At 46.9% G+C, this 26,744-nt stretch overlaps 1 protein-coding gene across 1 annotated transcript in view; it reads left to right on the top strand.

Annotated features, from left to right (window-relative positions):
• The window catches only part of mapk15 (mitogen-activated protein kinase 15), a gene marked incomplete at its 5' end in the record, with an annotated part of 263,793 nt that overhangs the window by 171,604 nt on the left and 65,445 nt on the right, over window positions 1–26,744 (top strand). Inside the window, 1 exon segment of the mRNA XM_068025957.1 lies at window positions 25,249–25,354. Coding sequence (XP_067882058.1) covers window positions 25,249–25,354 — 106 coding nt within the window.

Here is a 26,744-nt window from a genome sequence, read left to right as displayed (position 1 = left end):
AATCAGTGGAAGAGCTCAATGTGTGTTACTGTAATCAGTGGGAGAGCTCAGTGTGTGTTACTGTAATCAGCGGGAGAGCTCAGTGTGTGTTACTGTAATCAGCGGGAGAGCTCAGTGTGTATGTTACTGTAATCGGTGGGAGAGCTCAGAGTGTGTTACTGTAACCAGCGGGAGAGCTCAGTGTGTGTTACTGTAATCAGTGGGAGAGCTCAGTGTGTGTTACTGTAATCGGGAGAGCTCAGTGTGTGTTACTGTAATCAGTGGGAGAGCTCTGTGTGTTACTGTAATCAGCGGGAGAGCTCAGTGTATGTTACTGTAATCGGGAGAGCTCAGTGTGTGTTACTGTAATCAGTGGGAGAGCTCTGTTACTGTAATCAGCGGGAGAGCTCAGTGTCTGTTACTGTAATCAGTGGGAGAGCTCTGTGTGTTACTGTAATCAGCGGGAGAGCTCAGTGTCTGTTACTGTAATCGGTGGGAGAGCTCAGTGTCTGTTACTGTAATCGGTGGGAGAGCTCAGTGTATGTTACTGTAATCAGTGGGAGAACTCAATGTCTGTTATTGTAATCAGTGGGAGAGCTCAGTGTGTGTTACTGTAATCGGGAGACCTCAGTGTGTGTTTCTGTAATCAGTGGGAGAACTCAGTGTCTGTTACTGTAATCAGCGGGAGAGCTCAGTGTGTGTTACTGTAATCGGGAGACCTCAGTGTGTGTTACTGTAATCAGTGGGAGAGCTCAGTGTCTGTTACTGTAATCAGCGGGAGAGCTCCGTGTGTGTTACTGTAATCAGTGGAAGAGCTCACTGTCTGTTACTGTTATCAGCGGGAGAGCTCAGTGTGTGTTACTGTAATCGGGAGAGCTCAGTGTGTGTTAGTGTAATCAGTGGGAGAGCTCAGTGTGTGTTAGTGTAATCAGTGGGAGACCTCAGTGTGTGTTACTGGAATCAGTGGGAGAGCTCAGTGTCTGTTACTGTAATGAGCGGGAGAACTCAGTGTCTGTTACTGTAATCAGTGGGAGAGCTCAGTGTCTGTTACTGTAATCAGCGGGAGAGCTCAGTGTCTGTTACTGTAATCAGTGGGAGAGCTCAGTGTGTGTTACTGTAATCGGGAGAGCTCAGTGTGTGTTACTGTAATCAGTGGGAGAGCTCTGTGTGTTACTGTAATCAGTGGGAGAGCTCAGTGTCTGTTACTGTCATCAGCGGGAGAGCTCAGTGTATGTTACTGTCATCAGCGGGAGAGCTCAGTGTATGTTACTGTAATCAGCGGGAGAGCTCAGTGTGTGTTACTGTAATCAGTGGGAGAGCTCAGTGTGTGTTACTGTAATCAGTGGGAGAGCTCAGTGTGTGTTACTGTAATCAGTGGGAGAGCTCAGTGTGTGTTACTGTAATCAGTGGGAGAGCTCATGTGTGTGTTACTGTAATCAGTGGAAGAGCTCAGTGTCTGTTACTGTAATCAGTGGGAGAGCTCAGTGTGTGTTACTGTAATCAGCGGGAGAGCTCAGTGTGTATGTTACTGTAATCAGTGGGAGAGCTAAGTGTGTGTTACTGTAATCAGCGGGAGAGCTCAGTGTGTATGTTACTCTAATCGGGAGACCTCAGTGTGTGTTACTGTAATCAGTGGGAGAGCTCAGTGTGTGTTACTGTAATCGGGAGACCTCAGTGTGTGTTACTGTAATCAGTGGGAGAGTCAGTGTGTGTTACTGTAATCGGGAGACCTCAGTGTGTGTTACTGTAATCAGTGGGAGAGCTCAGTGTGTGTTACTGTAATCAGTGGGAGAGCTCATGTGTGTGTTACTGTAATCAGTGGAAGAGCTCAGTGTCTGTTACTGTAATCAGTGGGAGAGCTCAGTGTGTGTTACTGTAATAAGTGGGAGAGCTCAGTGTTTGTTACTATAATCAGCGGGAGAGCTCAGTGTGTATGTTACTGTAATCAGCGGGAGAGCTCAGTGTGTGTTACTGTAATCAGCGGGAGAGCTCAGTGTGTATGTTACTGTAATCGGGAGACCTCAGTGTGTGTTACTGTAATCAGTGGGAGAGCTCAGTGTGTGTTACTGTAATCAGTGGGAGAGCTCAGTGTGTGTTACTGTAATCGGGAGACCTCAGTGTGTGTTACTGTAATCAGTGGGAGAGCTCAGTGTGTGTTAGTGTAATCAGTGGGAGAGCTCAGTGTGTGTTTCTGTAATCAGTGGAAGAGCTCAGTGTCTGTTACTGTAATCAGCGGGAGAGCTCAGTGTGTATGTTACTGTAATCAGTGGGAGAGCTCAGTGTGTGTTACTGTAATCAGCGGGAGAGCTCAGTGTGTGTTACTGTAATCAGCGGGAGAGCTCAGTGTGTGTTACTGTAATCAGCGGGAGAGCTCAGTGTCTGTTACTGTAATCAGCGGGAGAGCTCAGTATATGTTACTGTAATCAGTGGGAGAACTCAGTGTCTGTTACTGTAATCAGTGGGAGAGCTCAGTGTGTGTTACTGTAATCGGGAGAACTCAGTGTGTGTTACTGTAATCAGTGGGAGAGCTCAGTGTCTGTTACTGTAATCAGCGGGAGAGCTCAGTGTGTGTGACTGTAATCAGCGGGAGATTTCAGTGTGTGTTACTGTAATCAGTGGGAGAGCTCGTGTGTGTTACTGTAATCGGGAGAGCTCAGTGTGTGCTCCTGTAATCGGGAGAGCTCAGTGTGTGTTACTGTAATCAGCGGGAGAGCTCAGTGTGTGTTACTGTAATCGGGTGAGCTCAGTGTGTGTTACTGTAATCAGTGGGAGAGCTCGTGTGTGTTACTGTAATCGGGAGAGCTCAGTGTGTGCTCCTGTAATCGGGAGAGCTCAGTGTCTGTTACTGTCATCAGCGGGAGAGCTCAGTGTATGTTACTGTAATCAGCGGGAGAGCTCAGTGTCTGTTACTATAATTAGCGGGAGAGCTCAGTGTGTGTTACTGTAATCAGTGGGAGAGCTCAGTGTGTGTTACTGTAATCAGTGGGAGAGCTCAGTGTCTGTTACTGTAATCAGCGCGAGAGCTCAGTGTGTGTTACTGTAATCAGCGGGAGAGCTCAGTGTGTGTTACTGTAATCGGGAGACCTCAGTGTATGTTACTGTAATCAGTGGGAGAGCTCAGTGTGTGTTACTGTAATCAGTGGGAGAGCTCAGTGTGTGTTACTGTAATCAGTGGGAGAGCTCAGTGTGTGTTACTGTAATCAGTGGGAGAGCTCAGTGTGTTACTGTAATCAGTGGGAGAGCTCAGTGTGTGTTACTGTAATCAGCGGGAGAGTTCAGTGTGTGTTACTGTAATCAGCGGGAGAGCTCAGTGTGTATGTTACTGTAATCGGTGGGAGAGCTCAGAGTGTGTTACTGTAATCAGCGGGAGAGCTCAGTGTGTGTTACTGTAATCAGTGGGAGAGCTCAGTGTGTGTTACTGTAATCGGGAGAGCTCAGTGTGTGTTACTGTAATCAGTGGGAGAGCTCTGTGTGTTACTGTAATCAGCGGGAGAGCTCAGTGTATGTTACTGTAATCGGGAGAGCTCAGTGTGTGTTACTGTAATCAGTGGGAGAGCTCTGTTACTGTAATCAGCGGGAGAGCTCAGTGTCTGTTACTGTAATCAGTGGGAGAGCTCTGTGTGTTACTGTAATCAGCGGGAGAGCTCAGTGTCTGTTACTGTAATCGGTGGGAGAGCTCAGTGTCTGTTACTGTAATCGGTGGGAGAGCTCAGTGTATGTTACTGTAATCAGTGGGAGAACTCAGTGTGTGTTACTGTAATCGGGAGACCTCAGTGTGTGTTACTGTAATCAGTGGGAGAACTCAGTGTCTGTTACTGTAATCAGCGGGAGAGCTCAGTGTGTGTTACTGTAATCGGGAGACCTCAGTGTGTGTTACTGTAATCAGTGGGAGAGCTCAGTGTCTGTTACTGTAATCAGCGGGAGAGCTCCGTGTGTGTTACTGTAATCAGTGGAAGAGCTCACTGTCTGTTACTGTAATCAGCGGGAGAGCTCAGTGTGTGTTACTGTAATCGGGAGAGCTCAGTGTGTGTTAGTGTAATCAGTGGGAGAGCTCAGTGTGTGTTAGTGTAATCAGTGGGAGACCTCAGTGTGTGTTACTGTAATCAGTGGGAGAGCTCAGTGTCTGTTACTGTAATGAGCGGGAGAACTCAGTGTCTGTTACTGTAATCAGTGGGAGAGCTCAGTGTCTGTTACTGTAATCAGCGGGAGAGCTCAGTGTCTGTTACTGTAATCAGTGGGAGAGCTCAGTGTCTGTTACTGTAATCAGCGGGAGAGCTCAGTGTGTGTTACTGTAATCAGTGGGAGAGCTCAGTGTGTGTTACTGTAATCGGGAGACCTCAGTGTGTGTTACTGTAATCAGTGGGAGAGCTCAGTGTGTGTTACTGTAATCAGTGGAAGAGCTCAGTGTGTGTTACTGTAATCATTGGGAGAGCTCAGTGTGTGTTACTGTAATCAGTGGGAGAGCTCAGTGTGTGTTACTGTAATCAGCGGGAGAGCTCAGTGTGTGTTACTGTAATCAGCGGGAGAACTCAGTGTGTGTTACTACAATCAGCGGGAGAGCTCAGTGTGTGTTACTATAATCAGCGGGAGAGTCAGTGTGTGTGACTGTAATCGGGAGACCTCAGTGTGTGTTACTGTAATCAGTGGGAGAGTCAGTGTGTGTTACTGTAATCGGGAGACCTCAGTGTGTGTTACTGTAATCAGTGGGAGAGCTCAGTGTGTGTTACTGTAATCAGTGGGAGAGCTCATGTGTGTGTTACTGTAATCAGTGGAAGAGCTCAGTGTCTGTTACTGTAATCAGCGGGAGATCTCAGTGTGTATGTTAGTGTAATCAGTGGGAGAACTCAGTGTCTGTTACTGTAATCAGTGGGAGAGCTCAGTGTGTGTTACTGTAATCAGCGGGAGAGCTCAGTGTGTGTTACTGTAAACAGCGGGAGAGCTCAGTGTATGTTACTGTAATCAGTGGGAGAGCTCAGTGTCTGTTACTGTAATCAGCGGGAGAGCTCAGTGTCTGTTAAAGTAATCAGTGGGAGTGCTCAGTGTCTGTTAGTGTAATCAGCGGGAGAGCTCAGTGTCTGTTAGTGTAATCAGCGGGAGAGCTCAGTGTGTGTTACTGTAATCAGCGGGAGAGCTCAGTGTGTGTTAGTGTAATCAGCGGGAGAGCTCAGTGTGTGTTACTGTAATCAGCGGGAGAGCTCAGTGTGTGTTACTGTCATCAGTGGGAGAGCTCAGTGTGTGTTACTGTAATCAGCGGGAGAGCTCAGTGTGTGTTACTGTAATCAGTGGGAGAGCTCAGTGTCTGTTACTGTAATCGGGAGACCTCAGTGTCTGTTACTGTAATCAGCGGGAGAGCTCAGTGTCTGTTACTGTAATCAGTGGGAGAGCTCAGTGTCTCTTACTGTAATCAGTGGGAGAGCTCAGTGTGTGTTCCTGTAATCAGCGGGAGAGCTCAGTGTGTGTTACTGTAATCGGGAGAGCTCAGTGTCTGTTATTGTAATCAGTGGGAGAGCTCAGTATGTGTTACTGTAATCAGTGGGAGAGCTCAGTGTCTGTTACTGTAATCAGTGGGAGAGCTCAGTGTTACTGTAATCAGTGGGAGAGCTCAGTGTTACTGTAATCAGTGGGAGAGCTCTGTGTGTTACTGTAATCAGCGGGAGAGCTCAGTGTCTGTTAAAGTAATCAGTTGGAGAGCTCAGTGTCTGTTAAAGTAATCAGTGGGAGAGCTCAGTGTGTGTTACTATAATCAGTGGGAGAGCTCAGTGTGTGTTACTGTAATCAGTGGGAGAGCTCAGTGTCTGTTACTGTAATCAGTGGGAGAGCTCAGTGTCTGTTACTGTAATCAGTGGGAGAGCTCAGTGTGTGTTACTGTAATCGGGAGAGCTCAGTGTGTGTTACTGTAATCAGCGGGAGAGCTCAGTGTGTGTTACTGTAATCAGTGGGAGAGCTCAGTGTGTGTTACTGTAATCAGCGGGAGAGCTCAGTGTGTGTTACTGTAATCAGTGGGAGAGCTCAGTGTGTGTTACTGTAATCGGGAGAGCTCAGTGTGTGTTACTGTAATCAGTGGGAGAGCTCAGTGTGTGTTACTGTAATCGGGAGAGCTCTGTCTGTGTTAATGTAATCAGCGGGAGAGCTCAGTGTGTGTCACTGTAATCAGTGGGAGAGCTCATGTGTGTGTTACTGTAATCGGGAGAGCTCATGTGTGTGTTACTGTAATCGGGAGAGCTCAGTGTGTGTTACTGTAATCGGGAGAGCTCAGTGTGTGTTACTGTAATCAGCGGGAGAGCTCAGTGTGTGTTACTGTAATCGGGTGAGCTCAGTGTGTGTTACTGTAATCAGCGGGAGAGCTCAGTGTGTGTTACTGTAATCGGGAGAGCTCAGTGTGTGTTACTGTAATCGGGAGAGCTCAGTGTGTGTTACTGTAATAAGTGGGAGAGCTCTGTGTGTTACTGTAATCAGTGGGAGAGCTCAGTGTCTGTTACTGTCATCAGCGGGAGAGCTCAGTGTATGTTACTGTAATCAGCGGGAGAGCTCAGTGTGTGTTACTGTAATCAGCGGGAGAGCTCAGTGTCTGTTACTATAATCAGCGGGAGAGCTCAGTGTGTGTTACTGTAATCAGTGGGAGAGCTCAGTGTGTGTTACTGTAATCAGTGGGAGAGCTCAGTGTCTGTTACTGTAATCAGCTGGAGAGCTCAGTGTCTGTTACTGTAATCAGCGGGAGAGCTCAGTGTGTGTTACTGGAATCGGGAGACCTCAGTGTATGTTACTGTAATCAGTGGGAGAGCTCTGTGTGTTACTGTAATCAGTGGGAGAGCTCAGTGTGTGTTACTGTAATCAGTGGGAGAGCTCAGTGTGTGTTACTGTAATCAGTGGGAGAGCTCTGTGTGTTACTGTAATCAGCGGGAGAGCTCAGTGTATGTTACTGTAATCGGGAGAGCTCAGTGTGTGTTACTGTAATCAGTGGGAGAGCTCTGTGTTCCTGTAATCAGCGGGAGAGCTCAGTGTCTGTTACTGTAATCGGTGGGAGAGCTCAGTCTGTTACTGTAATCGGTGGGAGAGCTCAGTGTGTGTTACTGTAATCGGGAGACCTCAGTGTGTGTTACTGTAATCAGTGGGAGAACTCAGTGTCTGTTACTGTAATCAGCGGGAGAGCTCAGTGTGTGTTACTGTAATCGGGAGACCTCAGTGTGTGTTACTGTAATCAGTGGGAGAGCTCAGTGTCTGTTACTGTAATCAGCGGGAGAGCTCCGTGTGTGTTACTGTAATCAGTGGAAGAGCTCACTGTCTGTTACTGTAATCAGCGGGAGAGCTCAGTGTGTGTTACTGTAATCGGGAGAGCTCAGTGTGTGTTAGTGTAATCAGTGGGAGAGCTCAGTGTGTGTTAGTGTAATCAGTGGGAGAGCTCAGTGTGTGTTAGTGTAATCAGTGGGAGACCTCAGTGTGTGTTACTGTAATCAGCGGGAGAGCTCAGTGTGTGTTTCTGTAATCAGCGGGAGAACTCAGTGTCTGTTACTGTAATCAGTGGGAGAGCTCAGTGTCTGTTACTGTAATGAGCGGGAGAACTCAGTGTCTGTTAATGTAATCAGTGGGAGAGCTCAGTGTCTGTTACTGTAATCAGCGGGAGAGCTCAGTGTCTGTTACTGTAATCAGTGGGAGAGCTCAGTGTCTGTTACTGTAATCAGCGGGAGAGCTCAGTGTGTGTTACTGTAATCAGTGGGAGAGCTCAGTGTGTGTTACTGTAATCGGGAGAGCTCAGTGTCTGTTACTGTAATCAGTGGGAGAGCTCAGTGTCTGTTACTGTAATCCGTGGGAGAGCTCAGTGTGTGTTCCTGTAATCAGCGGGAGAGCTCAGTGTGTGTTACTGTAATCGGGAGAGCTCAGTGTCTGTTATTGTAATCAGTGGGAGAGCTCAGTATGTGTTACTGTAATCAGTGGGATTGCTCAGTGTCTGTTACTGTAATCAGTGGGAGAGCTCAGTGTTACTGTAATCAGTGGGAGAGCTCTGTGTGTGTTCCTGTAATCAGCGGGAGAGCTCAGTGTGTGTTACTGTAATCGGGAGAGCTCAGTGTCTGTTATTGTAATCAGTGGGAGAGCTCAGTGTCTGTTACTGTAATCAGTGGGATTGCTCAGTGTCTGTTACTGTAATCAGTGGGAGAGCTCAGTGTTACTGTAATCAATGGGAGAGCTCTGTGTGTTACTGTAATCAGCGGGAGAGCTCAGTGTCTGTTAAAGTAATCAGTTGGAGAGCTCAGTGTCTGTTACTGTAATCAGTGGGAGAGCTCAGTGTGTGTTACTGTAATCAGTGGGAGAACTCAGTGTCTGTTACTGTAATCAGTGGGAGAGCTCAGTGTGTGTTACTGTAATCGGGAGAACTCAGTGTGTGTTACTGTAATCAGTGGGAGAGCTCAGTGTGTGTTACTGTAATCAGCGGGAGAGCTCAGTGTGTGTTACTGTAAACAGCGGGAGAGCTCAGTGTATGTTACTGTAATCAGTGGGAGAGCTCAGTGTCTGTTACTGTAATCAGCGGGAGAGCTCAGTGTCTGTTAAAGTAATCAGTGGGAGTGCTCAGTGTCTGTTAGTGTAATCAGCGGGAGAGCTCAGTGTGTGTTACTGTAATCAGCGGGAGAGCTCAGTGTGTGTTAGTGTAATCAGCGGGAGAGCTCAGTGTGTGTTACTGTAATCAGCGGGAGAGCTCAGTGTGTGTTACTGTCATCAGTGGGAGAGCTCAGTGTGTGTTACTGTAATCAGCGGGAGAGCTCAGTGTGTGTTACTGTAATCAGTGGGAGAGCTCAGTGTCTGTTACTGTAATCGGGAGACCTCAGTGTCTGTTACTGTAATCAGCGGGAGAGCTCAGTGTCTGTTACTGTAATCAGTGGGAGAGCTCAGTGTCTCTTACTGTAATCAGTGGGAGAGCTCAGTGTGTGTTCCTGTAATCAGCGGGAGAGCTCAGTGTGTGTTACTGTAATCGGGAGAGCTCAGTGTCTGTTATTGTAATCAGTGGGAGAGCTCAGTATGTGTTACTGTAATCAGTGGGAGTGCTCAGTGTCTGTTACTGTAATCAGTGGGAGAGCTCAGTGTTACTGTAATCAGTGGGAGAGCTCAGTGTTACTGTAATCAGTGGGAGAGCTCTGTGTGTTACTGTAATCAGCGGGAGAGCTCAGTGTCTGTTAAAGTAATCAGTTGGAGAGCTCAGTGTCTGTTAAAGTAATCAGTGGGAGAGCTCAGTGTGTGTTACTATAATCAGTGGGAGAGCTCAGTGTGTGTTACTGTAATCAGTGGGAGAGCTCAGTGTCTGTTACTGTAATCAGTGGGAGAGCTCAGTGTCTGTTACTGTAATCAGTGGGAGAGCTCAGTGTGTGTTACTGTAATCGGGAGAGCTCAGTGTGTGTTACTGTAATCAGCGGGAGAGCTCAGTGTGTGTTACTGTAATCAGCGGGAGAGCTCAGTGTGTGTTACTGTAATCAGTGGGAGAGCTCAGTGTGTGTTACTGTAATCGGGAGAGCTCAGTGTGTGTTACTGTAATCAGTGGGAGAGCTCAGTGTGTGTTACTGTAATCGGGAGAGCTCAGTCTGTGTTAATGTAATCAGCGGGAGAGCTCAGTGTGTGTCACTGTAATCAGTGGGAGAGCTCATGTGTGTGTTACTGTAATCGGGAGAGCTCATGTGTGTGTTACTGTAATCGGGAGAGCTCAGTGTGTGTTACTGTAATCGGGAGAGCTCAGTGTGTGTTACTGTAATCAGCGGGAGAGCTCAGTGTGTGTTACTGTAATCGGGTGAGCTCAGTGTGTGTTACTGTAATCAGCGGGAGAGCTCAGTGTGTGTTACTGTAATCGGGAGAGCTCAGTGTGTGTTACTGTAATCGGGAGAGCTCAGTGTGTGTTACTGTAATAAGTGGGAGAGCTCTGTGTGTTACTGTAATCAGTGGGAGAGCTCAGTGTCTGTTACTGTCATCAGCGGGAGAGCTCAGTGTATGTTACTGTAATCAGCGGGAGAGCTCAGTGTGTGTTACTGTAATCAGCGGGAGAGCTCAGTGTCTGTTACTATAATCAGCGGGAGAGCTCAGTGTGTGTTACTGTAATCAGTGGGAGAGCTCAGTGTGTGTTACTGTAATCAGTGGGAGAGCTCAGTGTCTGTTACTGTAATCAGCTGGAGAGCTCAGTGTCTGTTACTGTAATCAGCGGGAGAGCTCAGTGTGTGTTACTGGAATCGGGAGACCTCAGTGTATGTTACTGTAATCAGTGGGAGAGCTCTGTGTGTTACTGTAATCAGTGGGAGAGCTCAGTGTGTGTTACTGTAATCAGTGGGAGAGCTCAGTGTGTGTTACTGTAATCAGTGGGAGAGCTCTGTGTGTTACTGTAATCAGCGGGAGAGCTCAGTGTATGTTACTGTAATCGGGAGAGCTCAGTGTGTGTTACTGTAATCAGTGGGAGAGCTCTGTGTTCCTGTAATCAGCGGGAGAGCTCAGTGTCTGTTACTGTAATCGGTGGGAGAGCTCAGTCTGTTACTGTAATCGGTGGGAGAGCTCAGTGTGTGTTACTGTAATCGGGAGACCTCAGTGTGTGTTACTGTAATCAGTGGGAGAACTCAGTGTCTGTTACTGTAATCAGCGGGAGAGCTCAGTGTGTGTTACTGTAATCGGGAGACCTCAGTGTGTGTTACTGTAATCAGTGGGAGAGCTCAGTGTCTGTTACTGTAATCAGCGGGAGAGCTCCGTGTGTGTTACTGTAATCAGTGGAAGAGCTCACTGTCTGTTACTGTAATCAGCGGGAGAGCTCAGTGTGTGTTACTGTAATCGGGAGAGCTCAGTGTGTGTTAGTGTAATCAGTGGGAGAGCTCAGTGTGTGTTAGTGTAATCAGTGGGAGAGCTCAGTGTGTGTTAGTGTAATCAGTGGGAGACCTCAGTGTGTGTTACTGTAATCAGCGGGAGAGCTCAGTGTGTGTTACTGTAATCAGCGGGAGAACTCAGTGTCTGTTACTGTAATCAGTGGGAGAGCTCAGTGTCTGTTACTGTAATGAGCGGGAGAACTCAGTGTCTGTTAATGTAATCAGTGGGAGAGCTCAGTGTCTGTTACTGTAATCAGCGGGAGAGCTCAGTGTCTGTTACTGTAATCAGTGGGAGAGCTCAGTGTCTGTTACTGTAATCAGCGGGAGAGCTCAGTGTGTGTTACTGTAATCAGTGGGAGAGCTCAGTGTGTGTTACTGTAATCGGGAGAGCTCAGTGTCTGTTACTGTAATCAGTGGGAGAGCTCAGTGTCTGTTACTGTAATCCGTGGGAGAGCTCAGTGTGTGTTCCTGTAATCAGCGGGAGAGCTCAGTGTGTGTTACTGTAATCGGGAGAGCTCAGTGTCTGTTATTGTAATCAGTGGGAGAGCTCAGTATGTGTTACTGTAATCAGTGGGATTGCTCAGTGTCTGTTACTGTAATCAGTGGGAGAGCTCAGTGTTACTGTAATCAGTGGGAGAGCTCTGTGTGTGTTCCTGTAATCAGCGGGAGAGCTCAGTGTGTGTTACTGTAATCGGGAGAGCTCAGTGTCTGTTATTGTAATCAGTGGGAGAGCTCAGTGTCTGTTACTGTAATCAGTGGGATTGCTCAGTGTCTGTTACTGTAATCAGTGGGAGAGCTCAGTGTTACTGTAATCAATGGGAGAGCTCTGTGTGTTACTGTAATCAGCGGGAGAGCTCAGTGTCTGTTAAAGTAATCAGTTGGAGAGCTCAGTGTCTGTTACTGTAATCAGTGGGAGAGCTCAGTGTGTGTTACTGTAATCAGTGGGAGAGCTCAGTGTGTGTTACTGTAATCAGTGGGAGAGCTCAGTGTGTGTTACTGTAATCAGTGGGAGAGCTCAGTGTGTGTTACTGCAATCAGTGGGAGAGCTCAGTGTCTGTTACTGTAATCAGTGGGAGAGATCAATGTGTGTTACTGTAATCAGCGGGAGAGCTCAGTGTGTGTTACTGTAATCAGCGGGACAGCTCAGTGTGTGTTACTGTAATCAGTGGGACAGCTCAGTGTGTGTTACTGTAATCAGTGGGACAGCTCAGTGTGTGTTACTGTAATCAGTGGGACAGCTCAGTGTGTGTTACTGTAATTAGCGGGAGAGCTCAGTGTGTGTTACTGTCATCAGCGGGAGAGCTCAGTGTGTGTTACTGTAATCAGTGGGACAGCTCAGTGTGTGTTACTGTAATCAGCGGGAGAGCTCAGTGTGTGTTAGTGTAATCAGTGGGAGAGCTCAGTGTGTGTTACTGTAATCAGTGGGAGAGCTCAGTGTCTGTTACTGTAATCAGTGGGAGAGCTCAGTGTGTGTTACTGTAATCAGTGGGAGAGCTCAGTGTGTGTTACTGTAATCAGTGGGAGAGCTCAGTGTCTGTTACTGTAATCAGTGGGAGAGCTCAGTGTGTGTTACTGTAATCAGTGGGAGAGCTGTGTCTGATACTGTAATCAGTGGGAGAGCTCAGTGTGTGTTACTGTAATCAGTGGGAGAGCTCAGTGTGTGTTACTGCAATCAGTGGGAGAGCTCAATGTGTGTTACTGTAATCAGCGGGAGAGCTCAGTGTGTGTGACTGTAATCTGTGGGAGAGCTCAGTGTGTGTTACTGTAATCAGTGGGAGAGCTCAGTGTGTGTGACTGTAATCTGTGGGAGAGCTCAGTGTGTGTTACTGTAATCAGCGGGAGAGCTCAGTGTGTGTTACTGTAATCAGCGGGAGAGCTCAGTGTGTGTTACTGTAATCAGTGGGAGAGCTCAATGTGTGTTACTGTAATCAGCGGGAGAGCTCTGTGTGTTTTACTGTAATCAGTGGGAGAGCTCAGTGTGTGTTACTGTAATCAGTGGGAGAGCTCAGTGTGTGTTAGTGTAATCAGTGGGAGAGCTCAGTGTGTGTTACTGTAATCAGTGGGAGAGCTCAGTGTCTGATACTGTAATCAGTGGGAGAGCTCAGTGTCTGATACTGTAATCAGTGGGAGAGCTCAGTGTCTGTTACTGTAATCAGTGGGAGAGCTCTGTTACTGTAATCAGCGGGAGAGCTCAGTGTCTGTTACTGTAGTCAGCGGGAGAGCTCAGTGTCTGTTACTGTAATCAGCGGGAGAGCTCAGTGTCTGTTACTGTAATCAGCTGGAGAGCTCAGTGTGTGTGTTAATGTAATGATGAGAGCTCAGTGTGTGTGTTAATGTAATGATGAGAGCTCAGTGTGTGTGTTAATGTAATGATGAGAGCTCAGTGTGTGTGTTAGTGTAATGAGGAGAGCTCAGTGTGTGTGTTAGTGTAATGAGGAGAGCTCAGTGTGTGTTACTATAATCAGCGGGAGAGCTCAGTGTGTGTGTTCGTGTAATGAGGAGAGCTCAGTGTGTGTGTTAATGTAATGATGAGAGCTCAGTGTGTGTGTTAGTGTAATGAGGAGAGCTCAGTGTGTGTGTTAGTGTAATGAGGAGAGCTCTGTGTGTGTTCCTGTAATCAGCGGGAGAGCTCAGTGTGTGTTACTGTAATCGGGAGAGCTCAGTGTCTGTTATTGTAATCAGTGGGAGAGCTCAGTGTCTGTTACTGTAATCAGTGGGAGAGCTCAGTGTGTGTTACTGTAATCAGTGGGAGAGCTCAGTGTGTGTTACTGTAATCAGCGGGAGAGCTCAGTGTGTGTTACTGCAATCAGTGGGAGAGCTCAGTGTCTGTTACTGTAATCAGTGGGAGAGATCAATGTGTGTTACTGTAATCAGCGGGAGAGCTCAGTGTGTGTTACTGTAATCAGCGGGACAGCTCAGTGTGTGTTACTGTAATCAGTGGGACAGCTCAGTGTGTGTTACTGTAATCAGTGGGACAGCTCAGTGTGTGTTACTGTAATCAGTGGGACAGCTCAGTGTGTGTTACTGTAATCAGCGGGAGAGCTCAGTGTGTGTTACTGTCATCAGCGGGAGAGCTCAGTGTGTGTTACTGTAATCAGTGGGACAGCTCAGTGTGTGTTACTGTAATCAGCGGGAGAGCTCAGTGTGTGTTAGTGTAATCAGTGGGAGAGCTCAGTGTGTGTTACTGTAATCAGTGGGAGAGCTCAGTGTGTGTTACTGTAATCAGTGGGAGAGCTCAGTGTCTGTTACTGTAATCAGTGGGAGAGCTCAGTGTGTGTTACTGTAATCAGTGGGAGAGCTCAGTGTCTGATACTGTAATCAGTGGGAGAGCTCAGTGTCTGTTACTGTAATCAGTGGGAGAGCTCAGTGTCTGTTACTGTAATCAGCGGGAGAGCTCAGTGTGTGTTACTATAATCAGCGGGAGAGCTCAGTGTGTGTGTTCGTGTAATGAGGAGAGCTCAGTGTGTGTGTTAATGTAATGATGAGAGCTCAGTGTGTGTGTTAGTGTAATGAGGAGAGCTCAGTGTGTGTGTTAGTGTAATGAGGAGAGCTCAGTGTCTGTTACTGTAATCAGTGGGAGAGCTCAGTGTTACTGTAATCAATGGGAGAGCTCTGTGTGTGTTCCTGTAATCAGCGGGAGAGCTCAGTGTGTGTTACTGTAATCGGGAGAGCTCAGTGTCTGTTATTGTAATCAGTGGGAGAGCTCAGTGTCTGTTACTGTAATCAGTGGGAGAGCTCAGTGTGTGTTACTGTAATCAGTGGGAGAGCTCAGTGTGTGTTACTGTAATCAGCGGGAGAGCTCAGTGTGTGTTACTGCAATCAGTGGGAGAGCTCAGTGTCTGTTACTGTAATCAGTGGGAGAGATCAATGTGTGTTACTGTAATCAGCGGGAGAGCTCAGTGTGTGTTACTGTAATCAGCGGGACAGCTCAGTGTGTGTTACTGTAATCAGTGGGACAGCTCAGTGTGTGTTACTGTAATCAGTGGGACAGCTCAGTGTGTGTTACTGTAATCAGCGGGAGAGCTCAGTGTGTGTTACTGTCATCAGCGGGAGAGCTCAGTGTGTGTTACTGTAATCAGTGGGACAGCTCAGTGTGTGTTACTGTAATCAGCGGGAGAGCTCAGTGTGTGTTAGTGTAATCAGTGGGAGAGCTCAGTGTGTGTTACTGTAATCAGTGGGAGAGCTCAGTGTCTGTTACTGTAATCAGTGGGAGAGCTCAGTGTGTGTTACTGTAATCAGTGGGAGAGCTCAGTGTGTGTTACTGTAATCAGCGGGAGAGCTCAGTGTGTGTGACTGTAATCTGTGGGAGAGCTCAGTGTGTGTTACTGTAATCAGTGGGAGAGCTCAGTGTGTGTGACTGTAATCTGTGGGAGAGCTCTGTGTGTTACTGTAATCAGCGGGAGCGCTCAGTGTGTGTTACTGTAATCAGCGGGAGAGCTCAGTGTGTGTTACTGTAATCAGCGGGAGAGCTCAATGTGTGTTACTGTAATCAGCGGGAGAGCTCTGTGTGTTTTACTGTAATCAGTGGGAGAGCTCAGTGTGTGTTACTGTAATCAGTGGGAGAGCTCAGTGTGTGTTACTGTAATCAGTGGGAGAGCTCAGTGTCTGATACTGTAATCAGTGGGAGAGCTCAGTGTCTGATACTGTAATCAGTGGGAGAGCTCAGTGTCTGTTACTGTAATCAGTGGGAGAGCTCTGTGTTACTGTAATCAGCGGGAGAGCTCAGTGTCTGTTACTGTAGTCAGCGGGAGAGCTCAGTGTCTGTTACTGTAATCAGCGGGAGAGCTCAGTGTCTGTTACTGTAATCAGCAGTAGAGCTCAGTGTCTGTTACTGTAATCAGCTGGAGAGCTCAGTGTCTGTTACTGTAATCAGCGGGAGAGCTCAGTGTCTGTTACTGTAATCAGCGGGAGAGCTCAGTGTGTGTTCCTGTAATCAGCGGGAGAGCTCAGTGTGTGTGTTAGTGTAATGAGGAGAGCTCAGTGTGTGTGTTAATGTAATGATGAGAGCTCAGTGTGTGTGTTAGTGTAATGAGGAGAGCTCAGTGTGTGTGTTAGTGTAATGAGGAGAGCTCAGTGTGTGTTACTATAATCAGCGGGAGAGCTCAGTGTGTGTGTTCGTGTAATGAGGAGAGCTCAGTGTGTGTGTTCGTGTAATGAGTAGAGCTCAGTGTGTGTGATCATGTAATGAGGAGAGCTCAGCGTGTGTGTTCGTGTAATGAGGAGAGCTCAGTGTGTGTGTTCATGTAATGAGGAGAGCTCAGTGTGTGCGTTAGTGTAATGAGGAGAGCTCAGAGAGCTCAGTGTGTGTGTTCGTGTAATGAGTAGAGCTCAGTGTGTGTGTTCATGTAATGAGGAGAGCTCAGTGTGTGTGTTAGTGTAATGAGGAGAGCTCAGAGAGCTCAGTGTGTGTGTTCGTGTAATGAGGAGAGCTCAGTGTGTGTGTTCGTGTAATGAGGAGAGCTCAGTGTGTGTGTTAGTGTAATGAGGAGAGCTCAGTGTGTGTGTTTGTGTAATGAGGAGAGCTCAGTGTGTGTGTTCGTGTAATGAGGAGAGCTCAGTGTGTGTGTTAGTGTAATGAGGAGAGCTCAGTGTGTGCATTAGTGTAATGAGGAGAGCTCAGTGTGTGTGTTAGTGTAATGAGGAGAGCTCAGTGTGTGTGTTAGTGTAATGAGGAGAGCTCAGTGTGTGTGTTAGTGTAATGAGGAGAGCTCAGTGTGTGTGTTAGTGTAATGAGGAGAGCTCAGTGTGTGTGTTAGTGTAATGAGGAGAGCTCAGTGTGTGTGTTAGTGTAATGAGGAGAGCTCAGTGTGTGTGTTAGTGTAATGAGGAGAGCTCAGTGTGTGTGTTAGTGTAATGAGGAGAGCTCAGTGTGTGTGTTAGTGTAATGAGGAGAGCTCAGTGTGTGTGTTAGTGTAATGAGGAGAGCTCAGTGTGTGTGTTAGTGTAATGAGGAGAGCTCAGTGTGTGTGTTAGTGTAATGAGGAGAGCTCAGTGTGTGTGTTAGTGTAATGAGGAGAGCTCAGTGTGTGTGTTAGTGTAATGAGGAGAGCTCAGTGTGTGTGTTAGTGTAATGAGGAGAGCTCAGTGTGTGTGTTAGTGTAATGAGGAGAGCTCAGTGTGTGCGTTAGTGTAATGAGGAGAGCTCAGAGAGCTCAGTGTGTGTGTTCGTGTAATGAGGAGAGCTCAGTGTGTGTGTTCGTGTAATGAGTGGAGCTCAGTGTGTGTGTTCATGTAATGAGGAGAGCTCAGTGTGTGCGTTAGTGTAATGAGGAGAGCTCAGAGAGCTCAGTGTGTGTGTTCGTGTAATGAGCAGAGCTCAGTGTGTGTGTTCATGTAATGAGGAGAGCTCAGTGTGTGTGTTAGTGTAATGAGGAGAGCTCAAAGAACAAAGAACAAAGATAATTACAGCACAGGAACAGGCCCTTCGGCCCTCCAAGCTTGCGCCGATCCAGATCCTCTCTCTAAACATGTCGCCTATTTTCTAAGGTTCTGTATCTCTTTTCTTCCTGCCCATTCATGTATCTGTCTAGATACATCTTAAAAGACTCCATCGTGCCCGCATCTACCACCTCCGCTGGCAATGCGTTCCAGGTGCCCACCACCCTCTGCGTAAAGAACTTTCCACGCATATCCCCCCTAAACTTTTCCCCTTTCACTTTGAACTCGTGTCCTCTAGTAATTGAAACCCCCACTCTGGGAAAAAGCCTCTTGCTATCCACCCTGTCTATACCTCTCATGATTTTGTACACCTCAATCAGGTCCCCCCTCAACCTCCGTCTTTCTAATGAAAATAATCCTAATCTGCTCAACCTCTCTTCATAGCTAGCGCCCTCCATACCAGGCAACATCCTGGTGAACCTCCTCTGCACCCTCTCCAAAGCATCCACATCCTTTTGATAATGTGGCGACCAGAACTGTACGCAGTATTCCAAATGTGGCCGAACCAAAGTCCTATACAACTGTAACATGACCTGCCAACTCTTGTACTCAATGCCCCGTCCGATGAAGGAAAGCATGCCGTATGCCTTCTTGACCACTCTATTTACCTGCGTTGCCACCTTCAGGGAACAGTGGACCTGAACACCCAAATCTCTCTGGACATCAATTTTCCCCAGGACTTTTCCATTTACTGTATAGTTCACTCTTGAATTGGATCTTCCAAAATGCATCACCTCGCATTTGCCCTGATTGAACTCCATCTGCCATTTCTCTGCCCAACTCTCCAATCTATCTATATTCTGCTGTATTCTCTGACAGTCCCCTTCACTATCTGCTACTCCACCAATCTTAGTGTCGTCTGCAAATTTGCTAATCAGTCCACCTATACTTTCCTCCAAATCATTTATGTATATCACAAACAACAGTGGTCCCAGCACGGATCCCTGTGGAACACCACTGGTCACACGTCTCCATTTTGAGAAACTCCCTTCTACTGCTACTCTCTGTCTCCTGTTGCCCAGCCAGTTCTTTATCCATCTAGCTAGTACACCTTGGACCCCAAGCGCCTTCACTTTCTCCATCAGCCTGCCATGGGGAACCTTATCAAACGCCTTACTGAAGTCCATGTATATGACATCGACAGCCCTTCCCTCATCAATCAACTTTGTCACTTCCTCAAAGAATTCTATTAAGTTGGTAAGACATGACCTTCCCTGCACAAAACCATGTTGCCTATCACTGATGAGCCCATTTTCTTCCAAATGGGAATAGATCCTATCCCTCAGTATCTTCTCCAGCAGCTTCCCTACCACTGACGTCAGGCTCACCGGTCTATAATTACCTGGATTATCCCTGCTACCCTTCTTAAACAAGGGGACAACATTAGCAATTCTCCAGTCCTCCGGGACCTCACCCGTGTTTAAGGATGCTGCAAAGATATCTGTTAAGGCCCCAGCTATTTCCTCTCTCGCTTCCCTCAGTAACCTGGGATAGATCCCATCCGGACCTGGGGACTTGTCCACCTTAATGCCCGTTAGAATACCCAACACTTCCTCCCTCCTTATGCCGACTTGACCTAGAGTAATCAAACATCTGTTCCTAACCTCAACATCCGTCATGTCCCTCTCCTCGGTGAATACCGATGCAAAGTACTCGTTTAGAATCTCACCCATTTTCTCTGAGTCCAAGCATAACATTCCTCCTTTGTCCTTTAGTGGGCCAATCCTTTCTCTAGTTACCCTCTTTCTCCTTATATATGAATAAAAGGCTTTGGGATTTTCCTTAACCCTGTTTGCTGAAGATATTTCATGACCCCTTTTAGCCCTCTTAATTCCTCGTTTCAGATTGGTCCTACATTCCCGATATTCTTTCAAAGCTTCGTCTTTCATCAGCCGCCTAGACCTTATGTATGCTTCCTTTTTCCTCTTAGCTAGTGTCACAATTTCACCTGTCATCCATGGTTCCCTAATCTTGCCATTTCTATCCCTCATTTTCACAGGAACATGTCTCTCCTGCACGCTAATCAACCTCTCTTTAAAAGCCTCCCACATATCACATGTGGATTTACCTTCAAACAGCTGCTCCCAATCTACATTTCCCAGCTCCTGCCGAATTTTGGTGTAGTTGGCCTTCCCCCAATTTAGCACTCTCCCTTTTGGACCACTCTCGTCTTTGTCCATGAGTATTTTAAAGCTTACGGAATTGTGATCACTATTCCCAAAGTAGTCCCCTACTGAAACTTCAACAACCTGGCCGGACTCATTCCCCAACACCAGGTCCAGTATGGCCCCTTCCCGAGTTGGACTATTTACATACTGCTCTAGATAACCCTCCTGGATGCTCCTTACAAATTCTGCTCCATCTGGACCTCTAACACTAAGTGAATCCCAGTCAATGTTGGGAAAATTAAAATCTCCTATCACCACCACCCTGTTGCTCCTACATCTTTCCATAATCTGTTTACATATTTGTACCTCTATCTCACGCTCGCTGTTGGGAGGCCTGTAGTACAGCCCCAACATTGTTACCGCACCCTTCCTATTTCTGAGTTCTGTCCATATTGCCTCACTGCTCGAGTCCTCCATAGTGCCCTCCTTCAGCACAGCTGTGATATCCTCTTTGACCAGTAATGCAACTCCTCCACCCCTTTTACCTCCCTCTCTATCCCGCCTGAAGCATCGATATCCTGGGATATTTAGTTGCCAATCATGCCCTTCCCTCAACCAAGTCTCAGTAATAGCAATAACATCATACTCCCAGGTACTAATCCAAGCCCTAAGTTCATCTGCCTTACCTACTACACTTCTTGCATTAAAACAAATGCACCTCAGACCACCAGTCCCTTTATATTCATCATCTGCTCCCTGCCTGCTCTTCCCCTTAGTCACACTGACTTCATTATCTAGTTCCTTACAGGCTTTTGTTACTACCTCCTTACTGTCAACTGACCTCAATTTGTTCCCATCCCCCTGCCACATTAGTTTAAACCCTCCCCAACAGCGTTAGCAAAAGCACCTCCAAGGACATTGGTTCCAGTCCGGCCCAGGTGTAGACCGTCCAATTTGTAATAGTCCCACCTCCCCCAGAACCGGTCCCAATGTCCCAAAAATCTGAACCCCTCCTTCCTGCACCATCTCTCAAGCCACGCATTCATCCTGACTATTCTTTCATTTTTACTCTGACTATCACGTGGCACTGGTAGTAATCCTGAGATTACTACCTTTGAGGTCCTACTTTTTAACTTGGCTCCTAACTCCCTAAACTCTGCATGTAGGACCTCATCCCGTTTTTTACCTATATCATTAGTGCCTATGTGCACAATGACAACTGGCTGTTCACCCTCCCCCTTTAGAATGTTCTGCAGCCGATCTGAGACGTCCCTGACCCGTGCACCTGGGAGGCAACATACCATTCGGGAGCCTCGTTTTCGACCACAGAACCGCCTATCTACTCCCCTTACAATTGAATCCCCTACGACTATAGCCCTTCCACTCTTTTTCCCGCCCTTCGGAACAGCAGAGCCAGCCACGGTGCCATGGACCTGGCTACTGCTGCCTTCCCCTGGTGAGCCATCTCCCTCAACAGTATCCAAAACGGTATACTTGTTTTGGAGGGAGATGACCGCAGGGGACTCCTGCGCTGCCTTCCTGCTCTTTCTCTGCCTTTTGGTCACCCATTCCCTTTCTCCCTCAGCAATCCTAATCTGCGGTGTGACCAATTCACTAAACGTGCTATCCACGACCTCCTCAGCATCGCGCATGCTCCAAAGTGAGTCCATCCGCAGCTCGAGAGCCGTCATGCGGTCTAACAAGAGCTGCAGCTGGACACACTTCCTGCACGTGAAGGAGCCAGGGTCATCAGCCATGTCCCTGAGCTCCCACATTGAGCAAGAGGAGCATGATACGGGTCTGAGATCTCCTGCCATTTTTAATCTTAAGTTTAAACTTAGTTAAATGAAAAAGGAACGAAAAGTTTTTACCAATCACAATAAAACCAGAGAAATCGAAAAAGCCTTACCTTATCAACACCCCACCGAGTCCTTTTTTTTGGTTAGAGGAGGAGGGCGGGTGGGAGACACTACAAGTGTGGTGTCTCGGGTTCAGAAACCGCCCAAATATATAGTGTTTTACTTACCCAGCAGCCCCCTGGCCTCCGCCGAAAAACAAAAGGAAATTAAATTTACTTTCAAACGGACTTTCCCAGCTGCTCACTCGCTCACACGCTGCTCCCGAAAAAGCTGCTGCACTGAAAGGCTCAGTGAGTGTTACTATAATCAGCGGGAGAGCTCAGTGTGTGTGTTAGTGTAATGAGGAGAGCTCAGTGTGTGTGTTACTATAATCAGCGGGAGAGCTCAGTGTGTGTGTTAGTGTAATGAGGAGAGCTCAGTGTGTGTGTTCGTGTAATGAGGAGAGCTCAGTGTGTGTGTTCGTGTAATGAGGAGAGCTCAGTGTGTGTGTTCGTGTAATGAGGAGAGCTCAGTGTGTGTGTTAGTGTAATGAGGAGAGCTCAGTGTGTGTGTCAGTGTAATGAGGAGAGCTCAGTGTGTGTGTCAGTGTAATGAGGAGAGCTCAGTGTGTGTGTCAGTGTAATGAGGAGAGCTCAGTGTGTGCATTAGTGTAATGAGGAGAGCTCAGTGTGTGTGTTAGCGTAATCAAGAGAGCTCAGTGTGTGTGTTAGTGTAACGAGGAGAGCTCAGTGTGTGTGTTAGTGTAATGAGGAGAGCTCAGTGTGTGTGTTAGTGTAATGAGGAGAGCTCAGTGTGTGTGTTAGTGTAATGAGGAGAGCTCAGTGTGTGTGTTACTATAATCAGCGGGAGAGCTCAGTGTGTGTGTTAGTGTAATGAGGAGAGCTCAGTGTGTGTGTTCGTGTAATGAGGAGAGCTCAGTGTGTGTGTTCGTGTAATGAGGAGAGCTCAGTGTGTGTGTTAGTGTAATGAGGAGAGCTCAGTGTGTGTGTCAGTGTAATGAGGAGAGCTCAGTGTGTGTGTTAGTGTAATGAGGAGAGCTCAGTGTGTGCATTAGTGTAATGAGGAGAGCTCAGTGTGTGTGTTAGCGTAATCAAGAGAGCTCAGTGTGTGTGTTAGTGTAACGAGGAGAGCTCAGTGTGTGTGTTAGTGTAATGAGGAGAGCTCAGTGTGTGTGTTAGTGTAATGAGGAGAGCTCAGTGTGTGTGTTAGTGTAATGAGGAGAGCTCAGTGTGTGTGTTAGTGTAATGAGGAGAGCTCAGTGTGTGTGTTAGTGTAATGAGGAGAGCTCAGTGTGTGTGTTAGTGTAATGAGGAGAGCTCAGTGTGTGTGTTAGTGTAATGAGGAGAGCTCAGTGTGTGTGTTAGTGTAATGAGGAGAGCTCAGTTTGTGGGTTAGTGCAATGAGGAGAGCTCAGTGTGTGGGTTAGTGCAATGAGGAGAGCTCAGTGTGTGGGTTAGTGTAATCAGGAGAGCTCAGTGTGTGCGTTAGTGTAATCAGGAGAGCTCAGTGTGTGTGTTAGTGGAATGAGGAGAGCTCAGTGTGTGCGTTAGTGTAATGAGGAGAGCTCAGTTTGTGGGTTAGTGCAATGAGGAGAGCTCAGTGTGTGGGTTAGTGCAATGAGGAGAGCTCAGTGTGTGTGTTAGTGTAATGAGGAGACCTCAGTGTGTGTGTTAGTGGAATGAGGAGAGCTCAGTGTGTGTGTTAGTGGAATGAGGAGAGCTCAGTGTGTGCGTTAGTGTAATGAGGAGAGCTCAGTGTGTGTTACTATAATCAGCGGGAGAGCTCAGTGTGTGTGTTAGTGTAATGAGGAGAGCTCAGTGTGTGTGTTAGTGTAATGAGGAGAGCTCAGTGTGTGTGTTAGTGGAATGAGGAGAGCTCAGTGTGTGTGTTAGTGTAATGAGGAGAGCTCAGTGTGTGTGTTAGTGTAATGAGGAGAGCTCAGTTTGTGGGTTAGTGCAATGAGGAGAGCTCAGTGTGTGGGTTAGTGCAATGAGGAGAGCTCAGTGTGTGGGTTAGTGTAATCAGGAGAGCTCAGTGTGTGCGTTAGTGTAATCAGGAGAGCTCAGTGTGTGTGTTAGTGGAATGAGGAGAGCTCAGTGTGTGCGTTAGTGTAATGAGGAGAGCTCAGTTTGTGGGTTAGTGCAATGAGGAGAGCTCAGTGTGTGGGTTAGTGCAATGAGGAGAGCTCAGTGTGTGTGTTAGTGTAATGAGGAGACCTCAGTGTGTGTGTTAGTGGAATGAGGAGAGCTCAGTGTGTGTGTTAGTGGAATGAGGAGAGCTCAGTGTGTGCGTTAGTGTAATGAGGAGAGCTCAGTGTGTGTTACTATAATCAGCGGGAGAGCTCAGTGTGTGTGTTAGTGTAATGAGGAGAGCTCAGTGTGTGTGTTAGTGGAATGAGGAGAGCTCAGTGTGTGTGTTCGTGTAATGAGGAGAGCTCAGTGTGTGTTAGTGTAATGAGGAGAGCTCAGTGTGTGTGTTAGTGTAATGAGGAGAGCTCAGTGTGTGTGTTAGTGTAATGAGGAGAGCTCAGTGTGTGTGTTAGTGTAATGAGGAGAGCTCAGTGTGTGTGTTAGTGTAATGAGGAGAGCTCAGTGTGTGTGTTAGTGTAATGAGGAGAGCTCAGTGTGTGTGTTAGTGTAATGAGGAGAGCTCAGTGTGTGTGTTAGTGGAATGAGGAGAGCTCAGTGTGTGTGTTAGTGTAATGAGGAGAGCTCAGTGTGTGTGTTAGTGTAATGAGGAGAGCTCAGTGTGTGTGTTAGTGTAATGAGGAGAGCTCAGTGTGTGTGTTAGTGTAATGAGGAGAGCTCAGTGTGTGTGTTAGTGTAATGAGGAGAGCTCAGTGTGTGTTAGTGTAATGAGGAGAGCTCAGTGTGTGTGTTAGTGTAATGAGGAGAGCTCAGTGTGTGTGTTAGTGTAATGAGGAGAGCTCAGTGTGTGTGTTAGTGTAATGAGGAGAGCTCAGTGTGTGTGTTAGTGTAATGAGGAGAGCTCAGTGTGTGTGTTAGTGTAATGAGGAGAGCTCAGTGTGTGTGTTCGTGTAATGAGGAGAGCTCAGTGTGTGTGTTAGTGTAATGAGGAGAGCTCAGTGTGTGTGTTAGTGTAATGAGGAGAGCTCAGTGTGTGTGTTAGTGTAATGAGGAGAGCTCAGTGTGTGTGTTAGTGTAATGAGGAGAGCTCAGTGTGTGTGTTAGTGTAATGAGGAGAGCTCAGTGTGTGTGTTAGTGTAATGAGGAGAGCTCAGTGTGTGTGTTAGTGTAATGAGGAGAGCTCAGTGTGTGTGTTAGTGTAATGAGGAGAGCTCAGTGTGTGTTACTATAATCAGCGGGAGAGCTCAGTGTGTGTGTTAGTGTAATGAGGAGAGCTCAGTGTGTGTGTTAGTGTAATGAGGAGAGCTCAGTGTGTGTGTTAGTGGAATGAGGAGAGCTCAGTGTGTGTTACTATAATCAGCGGGAGAGCTCAGTGTGTGTGTTAGTGGAATGAGGAGAGCTCAGTGTGTGTTACTATAATCAGCGGGAGAGCTCAGTGTGTGTGTTAGTGTAATGAGGAGAGCTGTGTGTGTGTTAGTGGAATGAGGAGAGCTCAGTGTGTGTTACTATAATCAGCGGGAGAGCTCAGTGTGTGTGTTAGTGTAATGAGGAGAGCTCAGTGTGTGTGTTAGTGTAATGAGGAGAGCTCAGTGTGTGTTACTATAATCAGCGGGAGAGCTCAGTGTGTGTGTTAGTGTAATGAGGAGAGCTCAGTGTGTGTTACTATAATCAGCGGGAGAGCTCAGTGTGTGTGTTAGTGTAATGAGGAGAGCTCAGTGTGTGTGTTAGTGTAATGAGGAGAGCTGTGTGTGTGTTAGTGGAATGAGGAGAGCTCAGTGTGTGTTACTATAATCAGCGGGAGAGCTCAGTGTGTGTGTTAGTGTAATGAGGAGAGCTCAGTGTGTGTGTTAGTGTAATGAGGAGAGCTCAGTGTGTGTGTTAGTGGAATGAGGAGAGCTCAGTGTGTGTTACTATAATCAGCGGGAGAGCTCAGTGTGTGTGTGTTACTTTAATGTAGGTTCCACAATCCAACGAAGGAACCCGGGCTGGATTATGACATTATCCTTCCTGTGAATGATGACACACAGCTCTCTGTGGGAGAGTATCGGAACAAGCTGTATAAGGTGATGTACGGGCATCATGCCCTCTCCATTACATAATTCAACATTGATGCCTGATCTCACTTCTGGTTCTTTTGACTCTGCCTTAAATCTGTGTCCTGTAGTTATTGTTCCATCTGATAGTTGCTCCTGATTAACTCTGTCAAATTACTTCATGATTTTGAACACTTTTATCAAGTCTTCCTTAACCTTCTCTGCTCCAAGGGGAACAACCCCACCTTCTCTACTCTATCCCGAGAACTGAAGTTCCTCATCCTTGGTACCATTCTAGTAAATCTTCTCTGCACCCTCTCAAATGTCTGAACATCCTTCCTAAAGTATGCTGCTCAGAACTGAACACAATACTCCAGCTGGGACTGAACCTATGATTTATAAAGGGTTTAGCAAAACTTCCTTGCTTTTGTACTCTATTCCTCTATTTATGAATCCCAGGATCCCTGTATGCCTTTTAATAGTCTTCTCAACCTGTCTTGCCACCTTCAAGGATTTGTGTACATAGACCCCCAGGTCCCACGGCTCCTGCACCTGTCTGAAATTATACCATTTATATTGCCTCTCATTCTCCTACCAGAATGCATCTAATCACATTTCTCAGCGTTAAATTTCATCTGCTGTGTCTCTGGCTACGTCCTCAAGACATTTCTAAGTATCCTCCTCACTGTTTATGACATTTCTGAGTTTGGCGTCATCTGCAAACTCTGATGTTATGCTTTGCTTACCCAAGTCTAGATCATTAATATATCAAGAAGAGCAGTGATTCTAACATTGCCCTCAGGGGAACCCCACTGTATACTTTGCTCCAGTCTTATTCACTACTACTCTCTGATATCTATCCCTTAACCAAATATGTATCCATGCTTCCTCTGTACGTTTAATCCAATTGGCTTTAATTTTGCCAAATGCTCTGTTGTTTGGTAATTTATGTGGCCAGAACTGCCACAATTTATACCCTTAGTATCCTCAGCAACCTAGGATGGATCCCATCTGGAACAGGACTTTTCTACTTTGAGCGTTCCCAACCTTTGTACCTCTGTGCTGAGGCCCCAACTTTTTACAATTTATATCAGTGACTTAAAGGAGGGGGGCAATGGCTTGGTAGCTAAATTTGCAGATGACACAAAGGTCGGTAGGAAAGTATGTTGTGAGGAGGGCATAAGGAGGTTGCAGACTGATATAGATATGTTGAGTGAATGGGCAAAAATCTGGCAGATGGAGTATAATGTGGGAAAATGTGAAGTTATTCACTTTGGAAGGAAGAATGAAAAAGCAGAGTATTACTTAAAATGGGAACGACTGCAGAATTCCAAGGTGCAGAGGGATCTAGGTGTTCTAGTGCAGGAGTCACAAAAGGTTAGTATGCAGTTACAGCAAGTAATAAAGAGGGCTAATGGAA

Source organism: Heterodontus francisci, unplaced genomic scaffold (genome assembly GCF_036365525.1).
Source record: "Heterodontus francisci isolate sHetFra1 unplaced genomic scaffold, sHetFra1.hap1 HAP1_SCAFFOLD_596, whole genome shotgun sequence".
Lineage (NCBI taxonomy): Eukaryota > Metazoa > Chordata > Chondrichthyes > Heterodontiformes > Heterodontidae > Heterodontus > Heterodontus francisci.
This window is presented reverse-complemented; position numbering and strand designations above follow the sequence as displayed.